General features: G+C 40.8%; 1 protein-coding gene across 2 annotated transcripts in view; it reads left to right on the forward strand.

Moving 5' to 3' along the window:
* ITGA4 (integrin subunit alpha 4) overlaps positions 1–19,308 on the forward strand; it is a 77,007-nt gene that overhangs the window by 53,894 nt on the left and 3,805 nt on the right. The window contains exons 18-27 of one of the 2 annotated variants that reach the window (XM_002922274.4): positions 7,179–7,329; positions 8,975–9,070; positions 9,734–9,813; positions 10,178–10,267; positions 12,318–12,408; positions 14,643–14,750; positions 15,550–15,675; positions 16,413–16,532; positions 18,648–18,746; positions 19,128–19,247. In XM_002922274.4, coding sequence (XP_002922320.2) covers positions 7,179–7,329; positions 8,975–9,070; positions 9,734–9,813; positions 10,178–10,267; positions 12,318–12,408; positions 14,643–14,750; positions 15,550–15,675; positions 16,413–16,532; positions 18,648–18,746; positions 19,128–19,247 — 1,081 coding nt within the window. The other variant, XM_034654814.1, reaches the window with a different exon arrangement.

Here is a 19,308-nt window from a genome sequence, read left to right on the forward strand (position 1 = left end):
TAGGGCTATCAGTGGTTTTTATCAAACTAAAATCTGGGTTGCAATGTGGTGGTGGTGAGGAGTTTCAGATCTAGAGTCAAGCTAACCTGGTTCAAGTTTATCTACCATTTACTAGCTGAATGACCTTTTTAGAGAAGCCTTTGACCTCTGTAAAGCTCTTTCCCGTTGATAAGGTAAAATAGTACCTACTCCATAAGGCTGTTTCAAAGATAAAATGCAATCCTGCAAACCATGTGCATAGCACAAAGCCTGAAATATATGAGGGTTTGTCAAAGTTATTCTTGGTAACGTTGTTATTGGGATATGGGTAGACCATGATTTAAGAAAAAAAAGTTTTAGTGTGGCCGTAAAATGAAATACTGCCACTGAATCCTAAACATTTTCTGCATGTGGACTGGTTGTTTCTCCAGAGTTGAAGGTTTCTTTCGGTCCCAAGAAAGCCGCTGATGGACTGGATCAGTAGTTGGCCGCTTTGTGAGGTTTGAGATGGCACGGGTGCCAGTGAAATGTGTAGGCCCCGCATGTCTTTGCATCGACTGGGGAAGTTACCGGCTATCTCTGTTAGGTGAATGATAACTTATTTGAGGAATTTTCACATGAAAACTCTTTTCATCAATCTTGAGGCCCACAGTGAAGGGTTCTGACACACTGTTCTGCCTTGTAATAAATTCTACTCGATCAGAGAAAAATATGCCTCTCCCACATAGAAGCCCTCTCTCCCTGCTTGGGAGCGGTAAGCGCGTGTGACGCCGGCTCTGTATATTCTCCTGGTTGTAACGCCACTGGCACTAATGGCACGTATATGCCTCTGAGCTACAGACCTGCTGCAGGTAAGTGCATTTCCTCAGCAAAGAACACGAGTGCCTGAGAACGTCCGTAAGGGACTGCCCACAGCAAACTAAGCAGCGCGTGCGCACACTGTCTCAGGTGTTCGTTAACTTTGGCTGCTTCCTGAATGTCTAAATTCTCAGGACGGTCAGCCCCGATCAAATGGGCTTGCACAACAGAATGAAGATGAGCAAATATGATTTTATCAAGATTACAGATGTAATAGCAGGTATTAGCCATCACGTGCGTGGGCAGTTTAAAATCAAGGCTTTCTTAGAGATGACTGATCTAGACGACACTACTTCCCTTCTCTACCGCAGTCATGCGCCCCGTGGAAGCTGCGTAGGCTTTTCCTGGGCAAGTGCGTCCATTATCAGTTAGGACTGTTCTTAGCTGCAGGGAACAATACTTGATGAATCATGACTTAAATAATAATAATTATGTGTAATAAGCAGGAGGTGGCTACAGGTTTAATGGGCAGCTACCAAAATCTGGACATGCGTGGTTATCTTTCCAGTTTCCTTGGCTTTTCCCTCATAGTCCTCCAAAGGCTGTAGCAGCATCAAGGTTCCCAACAAAAGAAAAGGGGCAAGAGCAAAATTCTGTGTCCGCTTGAGGCTGCCTTCTAGGAAGGGAAGTACCTTAGCAGACCTCTTACTCTGATTTACAAGACCTTGTCACGTGCTCATCCCTGAATTATGGTAGGCCAATCATAATTCATTCCCTGAAGCTGAATTGAGGGGCTTCTCTTCTGCCAACAGCTAGGGAGTCCTGCCTTCTGCCTGAATAATCTGGGGTTCTTTTAGCAGCTGAGAAGGGAAACTACTGTTGGGTAGACAGTGAGCAATGTGCGATATCTGCCACTATGCTGTTCGTGCCCACAAGAGCAAGTCTATCAAAATTACCCATGTTTAAAGTGGAGATGGTAGGAATATATGCCTCATTGATCTCAGAGTCTTGAAAGATGAATTATATCCTTCATACATTAAAACATGCTAATTACTAATTGTATCTTCCGATCTATGTTCTCCTGCTCTACTCCTCGGAACCTCAAGGAGTCCGCCTTTATTGAAGTGCAATCTCCTTAAATGTCAGTTAACTGACATATTCTAGTTGATGAGAATTTTCCGGTATTTTCTTTTTCCCTGAAGTCAGTAGCAAAAAGAGGACATGATTTCATATGGGCCTGCAGGCCACCTGCTGCAGGCTAGTTTTTTGTCAAAGAAATGACTCCCATACCTTGACACAGGTATATCTCCGTTTGCATTATATTTTGTTCTAGCATCTTGATTAAAAGCATGTTAGCTGTGAAGCCCTAATTCATCTTATCAAAGCAAACTACATTCATTATCCTAAGACATGGGAAGAATTTCTTGCAAAATAAAACAATATTGTTCACTTAGGGAAAACATGGAGCCTCCTGCCGAAATCCATCATTTTTCTATTCTTCCTCTTTCACTTATTAAGTTATGATTCTGTATGTACACAGTACCTTGATTTGTTTAAATTATGTGGATTCTGGGCTGCTTTGTAAATTTCAAGCGTGAATTATGCATGTTTTAATGAAGAATGAACCATGATTCCCGGGGAAAGCTTTGGTTCAGCCTTGTCGCACTTCCAGATGTGCACCTGGTCCTTTCTTCCATCTCACGTAAAAAGCTGGTGGGTATCTTTCTGACGGCACCTTGTTAATGAATCAAGATACAGTAAGACGTATATTGAAAAAAGTAGAATCGTAATTATGGTAATGTGGCAAAATAGCTTAAAAATGGAAAATAAACCGGGAGTCTGGCTGCTGAAATGTGAACACTGTGTTTCTCCTTAATTTGCTGTTGTCTTGGAACCTAGCTGTTTATGCAGTGCTCTCACCTTCTGTTGCTTGTCTAAGTGCCAACTTCTTTCCCAAAGGTGCTCAGTGACTAATGCTTTGGTTTCAAGCCAGAATATTTTATAAATGTCTATTTCTAGGCAGCTCTTCCACAAGTCTTAATTAAACTTTAATGTCAAGCTGAAGTTTACTTTTAGAACCTCTTAGGTTCCTTCAGTTGTAACATGATCGCAGAGCAGTGGGGGGAATGTAGGACCACCGTGTTCTCGCACATTTGTTTCCTCTCTGCCACCTAACGCCGTGCCACCAAGATATGTACTTCAGTAACACAAAGGTTTACAACACAAGCATGAGTAGATCACAGGCATTCCCTAAAATGGTGGGAGAAATAGCGTGCTGTCACTGAGTCCGGTTGCTCTACCCTGAAAGGATTGTCGTGGTGCAGGATTCCTGTTTTGTTAGTTATTACACATGCTTCCAGAAAAAAATCCAACTTCTCACACCGAGGGATCAGAAGCTAGAGATGCCATGCACCAACACGTTCTTCGTTCCTTCCTCCTCAACGTCTCCAGTACCAACCCAGGAATTCTGAGGTCTGGGGGGGTTGTGGGGGGACGGTCGTTTTCTCTGATCCTGCATCTGATGCCATCCAAAATAACAAAGCCTCTATCATTGTCAGAATGATACAGATTTTAAAGATAGTGATGTCCTGTTGTGAGCTTATTTTGAAACTAATTACACTTCTCAGATGGTTCTATGGTAGAGCCAGCAAACTTTGTCCATGAAGGGACAGATAGTAAATATTTTAGGCTTTGTGGGACAGAGGTCTGTCTCGGCTACTCACCTCCACCATCATAGTGCAGAAGTGGCTGCAGATGAATGAGGATGGCTGTGTTCCAGTAAACCTCTATTACAAAACCAGGCAGGGGCCCAAATTTGGCCTTTAGACAGCAGTTTTTGAGATCCTACTCCATGTACACTTGCTTTTTACATGACCGCTCGGTAGTATGTTTTTCTTTTTTGGTATATTATGATGCCTTTTAGTATATTTTGTTATTTAAATATAATTTGTTGGTATAATTTAAGCTGGTTGCCAAAATTAGCCAGATTTAGAGATGTTCAGGAGTTAATCCTGGGTTCACAAACTGTAGGGGTCTGCTCATAGACAGACTAATCCAACAGAAACACATTTATACGTTCACCAAAACACTGTAATAGCTCCAGACTAGAATTGCCAAAATTCCCAATGATCCTTGAATGGATAAAAAAATATGTGGTATGTTTACACACTGAAATATATACAACAATGAGAACAATTTACAACTCTGTTCATCAGTAGAGGTTAATGTTCTAAGCAAAATTTTAAGTAAAAAAAAAAAAAAAACGCTGATACTTAAATACTCTGTGATTCCACTTAGAAGAAATAGAAAACTGGGCAAAGCCAGTCTATCCAAAAAAAAAAAAAGATAATGGGTGGGGACAGTAACTGGAAGGGAGGGGGGCACAAGGGCCTTTCTCTCTCGTGCTGGTAATACGTTTTCTTGATCTGGGTGCTGCTTTCATTAGTGTATTCAGTTTGTAAAAATTCACTGAGCTGTGAATTTTAGGATATGTGTGTGTTTCTGTATGTGCTATCTTGATAAGTAAGTGTAAAATGGAAAAAAAACATCAGGATAAGAGGGGAAGAATTTTTAGGTGTCAGTGGACTGTGCATCTTCTTAGATCTCTACCATTAGAAGTAGAAGGGTGGGGAGAAGTGTCTCTGATTTGTTTGCATATTCTGAAGTTCATAATAATAATTACTTCTCAGAAACTATACTCTTTCCAGGGGACCTGTGTGGCTCAGTCAGTTAAGCAACCGACTTCAGCTCAAGTCATGATCTCAGGGTCCTGGGACTGAGCCCCTAGTGGAGCCCCACACTGGGCTCTGTTCTCTGCAGGGAGTCTTCTCTCTCTCTCTCTGTCCTTCTGCCCCTCCCCCTGCTCGTGCACCTGCTCGCTCGCTCTCTCAAATCTTAAAAAAACAAAAAACAAGCTATAATCTTTCCAGTATTGATACTGCCATTAATTTATTGGTAAATTCAATAGCTGTATTGCCACTAAAATGTTAGGTTGTGTGATGGGGTACAGATCATATGAATGCAGTAGATGTTTAACGAAATATTTGGAATTTGTACACTGTCACAGAACAGATAAACATACCTGTCATTTGGTAAAATTTATAATGATGAGTTAATGAACTTTTTTTTTTTTTTTTACAGTCACTTATCCAAAAATTTCTCCAGTTTCTCTGATGATTTTCTTTAGTGTTACCGGACCCTGTTTAATGTTTGATACAATTATGTAACACACGTATATTTTTGAATACTGTGTGTGTAGGCTCTGAGGAAACAGTGATAATCATGATCTAGCACCTTCTCTCCGGAGCTCATTCTAGTGATGAGAAAAGCCAGACCGTGTGAAAATATTGCCTTAAAGGGTCCCCGGTGTGCTGGGGGAGGAGAGGAGAGAAGCTACTTTTGTTAGGGCGAATGCAGTGCTGAGTGATAGGGATTAGCAATGAGTATTAACTGGAAGAACTTCTCACAGCTATGAACGCTTAGTTGCATCTTGAACAAGGACAAATCAACCAGAGACACAAAGGGGGAAGATGTTAAAGACAGAGAGAGAGCTTGAAGTAAGATACAGAACACAGGTGTTTGGATACCTGTTTGCAGGTAAGTATGGCTAAAGCAAAGCAATGAGTTGTGCAGTGGAAAGTGAGGCCTCATGTGCTGAGCTAGTAAGTTGGCATTCCATCTTGAAGGCACTGACGCACATTAAGCAGGCACACGACATTGTCAAGTTTGCGCTCAGGAAAGTGATCCTCTCTGGCAGTGTGAAAATTGGATTGGAAAAGGAGGGCTTGAGAAATCAATTAAGGGTATAATCCATGTTAAGTCATGTTCAGTCATGAAGTTTTCCAACTGTTACATTTAAAAAAATTAATCCTAAAATTAAATAAACCTAAATAATCAGAATGGTAGAAAAGTGAGAAGCAATATGGCTTTGCTACCTTCAGGCAAAAGTGGTTCCCTGCCTTGGTTTCCCAAAGCCCCTCATTCACAGCACTTTCCCATGGATTTGTAATATTTGTTTACATTGGTCTGTACATCTGTCCTTTACAAGCTCTACAAAGGCGGGGATCTTTTAGACTATTTTTGTATCAGGGAACAATGAATGTAATGATTATATAGGAGCTTTCAGTTATAGTCAATCGGTCATCCATGTGTCTTCAAATAATGGTTACAAGCACAAATTTTGAAACCTGTTCTTAAACCCTGTTCTCAAGCACCCTTTGTTTTAAATCCATGCACAAATGACTATTAAATGTGGACTCTGTGTTTAGCATTTCCATAGTCTATTCAAATACAGATCTTCTGTACAGATGTTGATTAGAATGATACAATGTAAACTTGAGGAAACATTCTCAAGTGCCAGGTGAATACCTTTCTTACTGCTAGGATTATCCTCACCTGACACTTTGCTTTGGGTCACATCCTTCACTGGTTGAACCAATTTCTCTAAATTTTAAATTATTTGATAGAATCATCACGTAGATGTTTTCTTTGGGCTCTTCTAATTCTCTCATTGGTAAGGAGAATGGGCTGTGCAGGCATTTACCTGGAGACTTTAGAACATTCTGGCTGTGGTACTTGGAAGAAGTTCCTTAAGCCTCAGCTTCTTTATATATAACGGTGGCATTCTGAGGATTTCATGGAATGTGCATGAGCCACATTTCCATCATAGGAATTATTACTACTTTGGATGGTGGCTGAGGGTTCAAAATGTTGAACCACCTCGTCCCACCTTGAAGGCCTGAGTCAGGACTGGAACTTGCTGACTCCTATATCTGGATTTGCCGCAGTCTCCTCTTTCCAGTTCATGGGATGGTGAAACATGGTTGCAGGTCTGTTTTCAATTTGGGCTAGTTATTGGCGGAGGGGACCAGCCTGCCTTCAGAAACGAATTGTAGTGCGGCAGACTGTGCTCGCATCGCTTGCTGGGCAGAGCCGTCCTTTCCCGGTGCTCATCCCACCAAAACATGCTCTGTTTGGTGGTGGTTGTCCCTCTGGTCTCCTTCTCCCCAGTTCGCCCCATTCCCCCCTTGTTTGGGCAGCAGCTAGTTCAAGGTCTTTTCAAAGGTAAAGAAAAGAAACAAAGCTTTGCTTTTAGAAAAATATTGTGAAATAATGAGGAAAATATGTTAAAGCTATAGAAGTGAAACAGAAAGAAGATTAGCTTAATTATGACTAATTAAAAATAACACACTTCCTGGGTAATAGCTCACTGAATTTATCTGAAACATGAAAAACTGAGTTCTTTCTAACATGAATTTATATCTATTTGCATGGGCTCATCTCCCCATGGTGTTTTTCCAAATCAGTATTTTATGATCAGGATAAATGAGGAGATGGCACTTTTATTTCCCAAACATTACTTACTTATTACTAAATAACGTTAAATATTACTTAATTTTTAGGCCACATGAAAATAAGACCTATCTTGCTGTTGGAACTATGAAGACAGTAATGTTGAATGTGTCCTTGTTTAATGCTGGAGATGACGCATATGAAACTGTTCTGCACATCAAACTCCCCTCCGGCCTTTACTTCATTAAGATTTTAGATCTGGTGAGTATCAAAAACCATAGTAGTATGATACTGTATTTCATTTTTTAAATGTAAATAGTATAGGGGCGCCTGGGTGGCTCGGTTGGTTAAGCTTCTGATTTCAGCTCAGGTCATGATTCAAGGGTCCTGGGATTGTGTCCCCATGTCCGAGCCCCATGTCCGGGCTCCCTGCTCAGCGGGGAGTCTGCTTTTCCCTCTGCCTCTCTGCACCCCCCCCACTTGTGCTCTCTCTCTCAAGTAAATAAAAAAATTTTTTAATGCAAATGGTATAATCCATTTCGTTGATGTGAGGCCTAAATATTTGGGGTGTTTGCAGACCTATCATTTGAGCTTCCATTGATTTTGAGACTTTCTTCATGCTCCTGATCAAAATGGTAAGTTCCTTGGTATCTGAGATCGAACGAGTCCGCTTCCTGCTTCCAAATGCTACCATGTGAGAGACCCAGCTGTCCAGGCAGGCTGCTTGGGCACCACTGCTTTCCTCACTGGTGACAGGCTCATCTGCGGCTAAGGTGCCGCTCTTCTTGGCCGGGCTCCCCGAACAGGCAGCACGGGTCCTCGGAGCTGGGCGCCCAGAGTTACTGCTCTGCGTTTTATGCTCACATGCCCCCTCTTGTTCCCAGAGAACGTCCAACAAATACTGTACAACCAGCAAGCCTCCACGAATTCTCAGGTCTTGGTGTCAACCAGATCACGGGCAATTTCTCTTTTCCTACAGGAGTTTGAAGCACCTAGAGACCTTTGTTTATCACCGTGTCTCGGTCATGAACACTTAAATCTATCAGCAAGGCATCAGTATGGTCGATTCCAAAGAGAAGAGCCTCAGTCACTTTCTCCTTTGATGCCTATCTTATCCCTTAGCAAATTTACACCTCTCTTATCCAGAGAACATCTCTTCAAGGGCATTGAGAGAGGTCTTTCACCTCTCTGGACTATGTTACCCCTTTCTCTAGAGCACTGGGAGCCTATTTGCAATAGTATAGAGGAAAACTCAAACAATACACACCTGTGTATTTTATTTATATATATGTATATATATATATATACACACACGTATGTGTATATATATATAGTACATCTATAGTATATATATACACATCTATAGTGTGTGTACATGTATAGTATATAGTGTATATTTATGTGTATACATCTGTACTATATAGATACATCAAGATGTATACTTCCCTGAATATTTAATATATATATCCTATTGTGATGACAGTTATTATAACTATATACCTTTACCACATTCTCACATTCCAGACAAAAGAGGGTCAATGAAATAGGGACTTCATGAATTACTTCCTTCATGATTTTTCAAAAAACTGGACCTTGAATTAAATAGGGAATATGAACAAGGATGAAAGCTACATGCCCAGGAATTATTCCGTGTATTCTGTGGAGAATTTACAGGAGTATTAAAATATACCTGTGTGTGTGTGTGTGTGTGTGTGTGTGTGTGTGTGTGTACATGTTTATAAATCTTATTTATATTTCTATTTATCCCAGAAGTAAACAGAAAATAGTCTTCCAGGAAAGCAAATTCTTTAGGAATGATTTTCTTTTCAAAGACCATTCTTAAACATATGTTACAAACTTCTCCTTCACGTCTTACCTAAAATGGGTGTTTCATTTTTCCTTTTAGGAAGAGAAACAAGTAAGCTGTGAAGTGACAGACAGCTCTGGGTTCGTCAAACTGGACTGCAGTGTTGGTTATATATACGTAGACCATCTATCAAGGGTAAGCATTGAGCGTGTATAGTTTTTGCTGACTGACATGAACATAAAATATTTTCTATTTTTCCTGTTTATGCTGCATACAAGTATATATTTATTTGCTAGGGTAAGTAGCTAAGTGATGAAATAAAACTCACACCAACTGGGTTTAGATCTTTGAGATTGTGTTTATATTCTTGGCAGTGTTCACTGTAAAAAAAAAAAAAAGGAGGGGGCACATGTTTGTGTCAAGATGGGCATGTGAATGTGTCGATCAGAATTCTACTCCCCTGTCTCACCCTTCCGCGACACCCCCCCATCCCTCTCCACCCCAGGTGGTCCTATCTGCCAGGCATGTTACCTCTGCTATACAAAAAGGTGTTACTGGCAAGAGTCCTCACTCAAGTTGTTAAAGCATCTCTAATTTTGTCAGTCTGGACCTGCCTGTCTTTACATTTGGAGGTGGCTTTGTCTCTGAATGTCACTTGTGATAACACTGGTGCTTTAAAATTGCCACAACCCCAACAGCTGCCCCGGTAGCTCACTGCCTGAGTGAGGGGTGGCCCATGCTTCTAGAACATAGTCTCCAATCTGCAGAACATCAGCATTAAGAAAATTTCAGGTGATAAAAAGATACTATTTTTAGATTTTTTTTTTTAATGGGCTTTTCCCTCTCTGTGCTTTACAGATAGATATTAGCTTTCTCCTGGATGTGAGCGCAGTCAGCAGAGCGGAAGATGACCTCAACATCACAGTGGATGCCACCTGGTATATTTCATTGTGAAAAAATAGCAGTGTTAAAGGAAGTGGGCCCCTGACTTTAGGGTGGGAGTACTTAGGGGAACCAGGGAGCTGTGTTCCATTGTCTGCAAAGAGAAAACTTCTCTTGCGTGATCTAAGAAAGAAACAAACAAACAAAAAATAACCATCTTCGGAGCCAATAACACTGTATGTAATGGGAGCAAACTTCTGCCAACCCTATCATAAACGTTTCTTACTACCACATCTTTTTTTTCCCCACTCCCCAAGCCTCCAAGTGTATTTGGTATACATGATATGTGATTAGTCCTCTCTGAAGATGATTTTTATATTTGGGGGATTCTAACGGGGTGTATTCTATCTGCTTCTGTAGTGCAAATGAAGGGGAAGTGGACAACCTGAATCATAACAAAGTGACTTTAGCAATACCTCTCAAGTATGAAGTCATGCTGACTGTTCACGGGTAAGTAAATACGGAGGCCTCCTGTAAAGAGGAGAGCTGATTGTAAATTCTGTTGCTTCTTACATTATTGGTCAAAAATATACCTAAAAATGTTTAAAAGAAAGATCCTGTGCTGTTTCTGTCCCTTCACAAAGACCTTAACAACAGTGCTCCCTGGCTCAGCTGTTCGTTAGTTTCATCCGAGTACCTGGTTGGGGATTTCTTCCTGGAAAAGCCCCAGGAGCCTCTAGGGGGTCACGTCTAGACTGTCAGTCGTACGCTGTTTAGGCCAGGGTCCCCAGAGGGGGGCAATGTGCAGGTGGCATGATCATGCTTGGTGGCTGTGGCAGGCGTGAAGTTCAAAGAAGTGTAAGCTTGGTCCAGTCCCCGCTCTCCAGAACCCACATCTACCTGTGTGGTGTACCCGTTGAGATAGAGAGCCACGCTGCAAGGTGTCCCCTGTCCACTCTTTGTACCCACGAATTACGGAGTTTCTCACCCACGGCCCCGGAGCCAGCATTCACTGGTTCCCCACAGTGTTAGTGATTGTTGACGTAGACCCTCCTCAGATTCAAGAAGAAAACATGTGGAGAAAGATTTAAGGAGTGTTAAGAAAACCTTTAGTGATTTTACTGGAAATGATTCAGGCTATTACTCTTCGTTTAAAACCACGTATTTTTTTTAAAGATTTTATTTGAGACAGAGTGAGAGAGAGCGCAGCAGAGGGAGAGGGAGAAGCAGGCTTTGGGCCAAGCAGGGAGCCTGATCCCAGGACCCTGGGATCATGACTTAAGTTGAAGGCAGAAGCTTAACCTGCTGAGCCACCCAGGCGCCCCTGAAGCCCTATTTTTAAAGGAACAGAAGATAGGAGATACAGAACAAATAGACTGATGAGCTTTTCTTGTTGTCTAAATATAAACCATCCCCGATCATTTTTAAGCACCCACAGAGATGGCATATAATTAGATAAAAATAAAATGGTGTCTGCAGCTGAAAGAATCGAGTACCACATTTGCGAAATGAAACAAGACTGAGAGGACGCCATGCAGGAGGGGAGCACCTAGTGGGGAGCAGAGGAAAGCTGATGCCATGTTTCCTGAGTTTGAAGCCTCATCTCACCTCCTTTCCTTGATTTCCTTATGACAAGTGTCCTCCAGATATTATTTTGGGCGAGGAATGTTCCGCGAGTATAAAACTGCCTAAATCACCTGCATTTCAATATTTCTGTGTAGCCAGTCTCTAATTCGTGTTACTTCACATTAGTTACCACATAAAGTCCGCTGGCGGAGTTGGGATTCCCCAGGAAAATACTTCTGAGGATTCACCACTGACCTCTATGTCTAATCACAGGGAAGAGTGACAACCTTGTACTCCTAACCAAAAAGTTCACCGTACTTACTGACTTAGAATTGTTCCCCACCTTTGGGGTTCGTTACAAAGAGCCAACAGGAATTGGATTATAGAAAGACATAATTCAAAAATAGGTAAAATAGATTGATCTATCAGAAGATATTAGAACTGTAGGGAAAAGTTAAGAATTTATCTCATGATTGTTAAATTTATATGAGTCATCTGAGGGCTGAGAGAGGAGGAGTGGCCAGTGGACTGAATCAGGCAGTGCTGGGAAGACAAGCCGAGGTTGGAGCACATGGCTTTCTGATTTCATTACATTTCACTAAAATTCCTCTCTTACCAAGAAACCAAAAATATTCACTGGTGCTTAGAGGCCTCTATAGTCTGGAATATAGCATATTTAAATGAATAGCATATTTGGGGCACCTGGGTGGTGTAGTCGTTAAGCGTGTGCCTTCGGTTCAGGGCGTGATCCCAGTGTTCTGGGATTGAGCCCACATCAGGCTCCTCTGCTGGGAGCCTGCTTCTCCCTCTCCCACTCCCCCTGCTTGTGTTACCTTTCTTGCTGGCTGCCTCTCTGTCAAATAAATAAATAAAATCTTTTTTAAAAAAATGAATAGCATATTTAAGAGAGATGCAGTGATCCAGACTCCTAAGACAAACTGTTTATAATAGCTCATCAAGAAAGACCGATTAAATTTGAATTTGTTTCTTTCAGGTTTGTCAACCCAACTTCGTTTGTGTATGGACCAAAGGAAGAAAATGAGCCTGAAACGTGCATGGCGGAGAAAATGAATGTCACTTTCCATGTAAGGAGGCTTGTTTTGGTATTTGTAGCGAACTGAAGCTTGTTACCACTGCCTTGCTCTAGAGAACAGCGCAGGCTGCAAGGCCCGGCAGCTGAGGGGCCGCCATTGTCGGCGGCAGCACGTTACTCCATCCCCTCTGCTCCTGGGCTCTTGCTCCTTGTTTCCCCCTTGCTTTTGTCCCATCTCCAAAGCCCAGGAGTCCTTACAAATACCATGGGAAGGAGCCAGCACAGGAACAGCGGTAACTCCTGAAACGGGAAGTTACGGGAGGAGCGGAATCTGCTGGAGATGCATACAGAGATCAGGATAGGCCACGGGAAAGCATCATTGGGTGAAATCTCTTCTTGGGTCAAGCTTTTATACAGGCGCTAACGTTTCCCAGTAAAGGTAGCTCTTACCTCCTGCGTCTGCTTGGCCAGCCGTTTAGGTCATAAGTATATGACCTGTTACAAGTGATGTCATTTATTAAATTTTTTTTAAAAAAAAGTATCATCATCCAAACATATTAGTATAAAGCTAAATTTAAAAAAATTTACTGTCAAACTGAAAGTTTTGGGGCATCATAGATATGTCCACAGAAATACTTTTTGAACCAAAAGCATTGCTCCAAACACTCTCACAGCTATGTAACAATCTACAGAATGTGCTTGAAGCTGGATTTAGGTACACTATGATATTTTGTAAGGCAATGCTTTTACCAACGTAGGTCAGCGGGGCACCTAGGTAGGGCAGTTGGTTAAGCGTCTGACTCCTGGTTTTAGCTCAGGTCGTGATCTCATGGTTGTAAGATCAAGCCCGCTGTCAGGCTCCGTGCTCAGCGTGGAGTCTGCTTAAGATTCTCTCTCCCTCTCCAGGTCACGTTCCTTCTCTAAAATAAATAAATCTTTTTAAAAATTTTTTTAAAAATTAAATGTAGGTCAGAATCACTTGAGGTACTTATTCAAATGCAAATTCCTGGGCCCTGCCCCAGATCTGTAGAAGAATGACCTTGGAATCCTACTGAGTCTGTGTATACCCAAGTTTTTGTTAAAATAGGTGTACTTTAGTGTTGAAAAAACGTAGCCCTCTGCTTTGAAGTCCCAAGAAATGCTCCTATCAGAGCCCAGTGGGAGGTTAGCTCAGTTTCTGTTTTAGTTTATCGGAGCACAGACTCTAGAAGGTCTATTTATTAACTTACTTTCCAGTTAAATTACTGCAAAGTACGTATTTTTCACTTAAGTTACAATGGAGCTAATAGCACTGGAGGTACTTTCCGGCTGTAGGCTCAGTGCGTGTGCAAACTTGAGGAGGTTCTTAGAGGCTCAGTGTTATTAAGCGAACAAGGATGCAGGATAGCTTAGGTGCGACTGATCGCTGGCTGGCACGAGGGAGACGCTGTCTGAAGGTCTCGGCAGTGCTGGGTATTCATTGCTGAAACCACCTTCTGTCACTGCCCTGTGCCCCAGGGCCCAGCCGTTTCCACCAGCCGGGGACACATTATTTCTCCCGTCTCCCGTCATGTGCTTCCTAAAGATGATTGCAAACGTAGGAGTCACGTGACTTCATTCAGACATTGGGGCACATCTCTCTTCTGACTATGTTGGTTTCATAGTTAAGCTCTCAGAAGGCAATTATGAAATAGTGTCCACCTCTGCATTATGATTAAAAGGCTATTGTATTTTCTCTACCCCTTTCTGATTTTGAGTGCATTGGCATTATCATTTCCCTGAACTAAAATATAGCCTGACTGCGATTATCCTCTCAGCAGAGTGATTTTGTAACACTTCAGACTTAGAGGTAGGACACCTGGGCTGCTTGTCACTTCAAACATCACTCACATCACTCACCTCTGAGCCTTTTCCTGAGCTGGAGAATAAAAGGTCAGCTCCCCTCATGGGATCGTTGTGAGGACCACTTGCTGGTGGGTTTTTCGATACACAATGTGCCATACAAATACATGTTGTTGTCTTTTTCTTTAGACTGTTTCTGCATTAACTAACGGCCTGGACATTTTGGCCTAAGCGATAGCAAAAGGAGAGGGCTAGGAATAACGAACAAATTATTCGCCAACTTTTTAAAGTTCTGACTATGGATATTGGATCTCCTTTTGCCATGCAGCTGCCAACTGCGAACCATCACTGCTATAAATGCTGCGTGAAATGTACGGGTTCACCCAAAAGCTCATGGACACCTGCATTTACATTTATGAAAAATATGTTTAAGTTGTTTAAAAAAAAATGTTTCCTCCTTCTCAGGTTATCAACACTGGCCATAGCATGGCTCCAAATGTTAGTGTGGAAATAATGGTACCGAATTCTTTTGCCCCCCAAACTGATAAGCTGTTCAACATTCTGGATGTCCAGGTAAACATGTGTTCCTTCCTTTATTCTAAGTTATGTTGCTAAGTGGATATATCTCTTAGCTTGAGTCACACACTCAGCTGCGAATTCACCACGCACTCACTGAGAACACTTTGAATAATGCTACGTTGGAACCGTAGGGTTACGGGGACCTCTGCATTTGACATATACACTCTCTAACGGGACTCTGCTCTTCCAACCTCAGTGCCTGTTCTTTGTGAAAGGGCCCCATGGAAGTAACTGGTGAAATTCTCTATAAATCTTGAGGCCACTGTTGAAAAATCAGTATTTCATCCTTTTTTTGGGGTAATAGATACTTTCACATTGATGATTATATCAATTTTTCTTACCTTCCCATTTTCAAGATAAACAGTCAACAAATAAATCTGCTCATTGGGCTTGAGATCTAATTTTAAAATATCTTACCTGAATTCCAGACTTGGAAGGACATGCTGTTATAACATGTTAGCATTTTGTTTTGTGTCTCAAGCCAAAGGAATGTTGAATTTCATGCTAATGTCCAAATGTCCATTTTTCACAATGCCTTATTTGCTGTAAGGTTAGGGCCCTGTGTTCACTTTAGCACCTATATCCAACCTTGTTAAAATGTTGCTGGGTTTCTGAGTTTTTGCCATGGAGACTTAATCTTTCCCAAATAAGTCTATCCCAAAGATATTTTCGCAATTTCAGAAATACTTGATATATTTTAGAAAAGGTAAGCAACTGGAACCTTCAAGATCATGTAGTTTTTGCAATTCTCTCCAGTATGGAATAAGATTTTTCTCACTTTCTATCTGTATAGACTACTGCTGGAGAATGCCATTTTAAAAATTATCAAAGAAAATGTGGATTAGAGCAGGAGAAAGGTCCAATGGAGATCCTGAAAGACATTTTCAAATTCTTGTCAAAGACTGATAAGAAGCTACTGGTAAGTTTCCATTTTTTAGGTTGTAGATTTTGCTTTCTTTCCAACATACAGAACCGAAGCACTTAAAACCAAGAACCAGTGGATTCGAGCTGTCAGTTGACTGTAGGAAAGAAATAACACTCTTGCATCTGAGGAACACACATGATTGGAGAGACAGACCCAGGGTTTTGTGTGTGTGTGTATACACAATTTCATTAATATACACACATGTATATTATAATTTGTGTGTATATATTTATATACAAAATTTCATTATTAATCTAACAAATGCCTATTTTGTGCCAGCTGTCGTTCTAGACCCTTTAGGAGGCCAAGATACAGTATTCAGCTGGGGCAGACTTTGACGTGAGATTAATTTTCACTCCTTTCATTTAAGTGAATTTGAGAAAAAAAAAACAAACCCTGAGGAAGTGATCTTACCTTCAAATGATCCAAATTTTACAAGCAACATAGAACATGTTAACACGCCCCTGATTAGGAGTCTTTGTTTTCCAGGGATGTACTGTATGGTGACTAACATAATAAAAAAAAATTTTTTTTTTAAAGTCTTTGTTTTAATTCTAGGAACACATGCTTTAGCTCAAATACTTTTTGCTGTAATTTATGAAACATTCATGTTTTGTTTAAAGCAAGATAATTTTTTAAATGCCACTCATGGGAGATGTTTAATTCCATGTAAGATACTTTAGCTACCTATAAAAAATGTTTTAATGTAGCTCTTTTGTATTTTTTTCAAGTTCTGCATAAAAGCCGATCCATATTGTTTAAATTTTTTCTGCCATTTTGGGAAAATGGAAAGTGGAAAAGAAGCCAGCGTTCACATTCAGTTGGAAGGCCGGCCATACCTTTCAGAAATGGTAAGTAAAATAAAACGACAACTTTGAGTTTGTATAAACTTACGTACAATCATCTTATTTAGGTTGGATGGTATGTGAGGAGGCATTTAAGTAATTAAGGTACGAATTAAGGTAAAATTTGGAGTGGAACTCTACAACTGTTTCCCTGTATTGTTTCAGCTGAATACACCATCATCTAAATGATACGGCTTTAGTAATTAAACAGATAATTAAGACTAAAATAGACTATGGAATAACTAGGAGGTTTATTTTAGAAAGCATGTCCAACTGCTTATAAACTGATTAAATCACAAATTGGCTGCCTATTTTATATAACCTTAAGGTTTTTTCTAAACTACTTTATGCTTATTTAAGAAGTAAAACTAAGGCTTTCCTAAAATCAACTAAAACATCAAACTCTGAAAGGTTAAATAAATAATACATCATCTTGGACTTCTTCCTGGAAATGAGTATGCAGATTTCGGGGCACCTGGGTGGCTCAGTTAAGTGTCAGGCTTTTCATGTCAGCTCAGGTCTGATCTCAGGGTCCTGAGACTGAGCCCTGTGTTGGGCTCCGCGTTCAGGTGGGAATCTACTTGAGGATGCACTCTCTCCCTCTGTTCCTCCCCCTGCTCACATTCTCTCTCTCTCTCTCTCAAATGAACCTTTAAAAAAAATATATTAGAGATAAAATTGGTTTTATCTGGAGTTCTGTTCTTCAATGTACATGATAAGTATGGACAATATCTTCTGCAGGGGTGCTGCAGATTATATGACATCCATTTTGTAAAACACTTAGTGCACGGTACAGAGTGAGCCAAAGAAATGGTAGTTCTATTTTGCTTAAAGAAGAATGTTTAAAATTGCTATACAGTGGTCAAGTAGGTAAAAGAGATCCACCAGATACAGAAGTAAGAGATGTCTGCTGTAGTTCCACTTGAGCTAAAAACTAAATCATGAGACCATCAACAAGTTATTTAAACTTACGCAGTGTGCCACCTCATACCCTTGAGGTCCAGGTTTCTCAACAATGGGCACCACTGGCATTTGGGACCAGATAATTCCTTGGTGCCAGGTGCTGTCCTGTGCATTGCGGGATGTTTAGCCGCATTACTGGTCTCTACGAACAAGATGCTGGCACACCATGTCCCACGTGCTGACAATCAGAAATGGCTTCAGGAACTGCTGGCTGTCCTCTAGTGGATAAAAGAATCCCTGCTGGAAATCACTGCTTTAATAAAGTAATTTATTTTCAGCCCTAAAATTCTACAACATTTATATAGTAGTTTTAACTTTTGAGGGCCCCAGATCTCTTTAGGAATTTTGCTAAAAATATATTCTCATCTACTGCAATGAATGCATATATGAAAAACTCAATTTTACATGCAGTTTTAAAAGGTTCTTAGAGTCTGTGGAGCCCATCCCCAGACTCCTGAGTTCCATGGATTCTTGGTTATGTAGTGTATCTCGGAGTTCATCTACTGATTTTATATTTGAATGTTATAACTGCTCGTACCATTTTTCCTGTATGGTATTCGATAAACTATATGTATTTCATCAGAGCAGCAAGATGACAGCACTGCTTAGGGGAAAAAAAAAATCCTAGATAAAGTAAGTTTGAAGAAACATTATCAGGTGAAGAAAATCTTATTTGGGGAAAAAATTCAATATCTAGGGGAAAAATATACTGCTATCAAATATTTAAATAACTTTAGATATTTGTAATATTTATCTGCAAACTAGTCATTTTCAAAAAAGTATTTTTGAGAGAGAGGGAGCACGGGGGCAGGGAGATGCAGAAGCAGGCTCTCCACTGGACTCTGCTACAGGACTCGATCCCAGGACCCTGGGATCATGACCTGAGCTAAAGGCAGACGCTTAACTCACTGAGCCACCCAGGTGCCCAAACTGGTTGTGTTTAACAAAAGGATTTCAACAAAATGATGCCAGGAATATTAATACAACGGCCATGCCTTTGGAAGCAAAGGAAGTGTTGCATTGCAATTAACTACAAAGGGTGGAATAAATTAGGGAAGATCAATTGTAAAAGCCTCAGATAGTAGGTAAGGATCATGAGAAATAACATGCCTTTACAAAATAAAACTAAGTCAGACTAATCTTTCTTTTCTTAAACAGGATGAGAGTTCAGCCCTCAAGTTTGAGATAAGAGCAACAGCTTTTCCAGAGCCTAATCCAAAAGTTATTGAACTCAACAAGGATGAGAATGTTGCACATGTAAGATTACAGTTTTACCTGAAATCTTAGAATTGTAGGGAAAAAACTATTGCTGGAGCTTTTAGTCAGGAAAATAGATTGACCAGATATGGAAGGCTTGAAATACTTAACCGAGATTTGACATTTTCCAGTACTGGCGGGAGGGAACGATGCAGATGGCTTTTTCAGGAGGTGAACTTGGAAGGATTATCTGGATGGAGAAGCATGGAGTAAGCCGATTCTGCTACATGGTTACCAACGTTTCCCAAGGTTATTAGAACCAGCAAGAGGAGGAGATGGAATTGTTCAAAATACTATGGGAGTCATGGGGGGGGGAGGGTTCAAAGGGAACAGAAGCAAGTTTCTAACCTGGCGGCTCTTTATTTGGGTTGCTTTACATAGGTTCTACTTGAAGGACTACATCATCAAAGACCCAAGCGTCATTTCACAATAGCGATTATTTCAAGTAGCTTGCTACTTGGACTTCTTCTACTGCTACTGATTTCATATGTTATGTGGAAGGTAAGTCTTTAATAATTATCCATGTTACACCACTCAGTAATGTTGTTCTTGGTTTTCACAA

The sequence above is a fragment of the Ailuropoda melanoleuca genome, chromosome 2 (assembly GCF_002007445.2).
Source record: "Ailuropoda melanoleuca isolate Jingjing chromosome 2, ASM200744v2, whole genome shotgun sequence".
NCBI classification, from domain to species: Eukaryota; Metazoa; Chordata; class Mammalia; order Carnivora; family Ursidae; genus Ailuropoda; species Ailuropoda melanoleuca.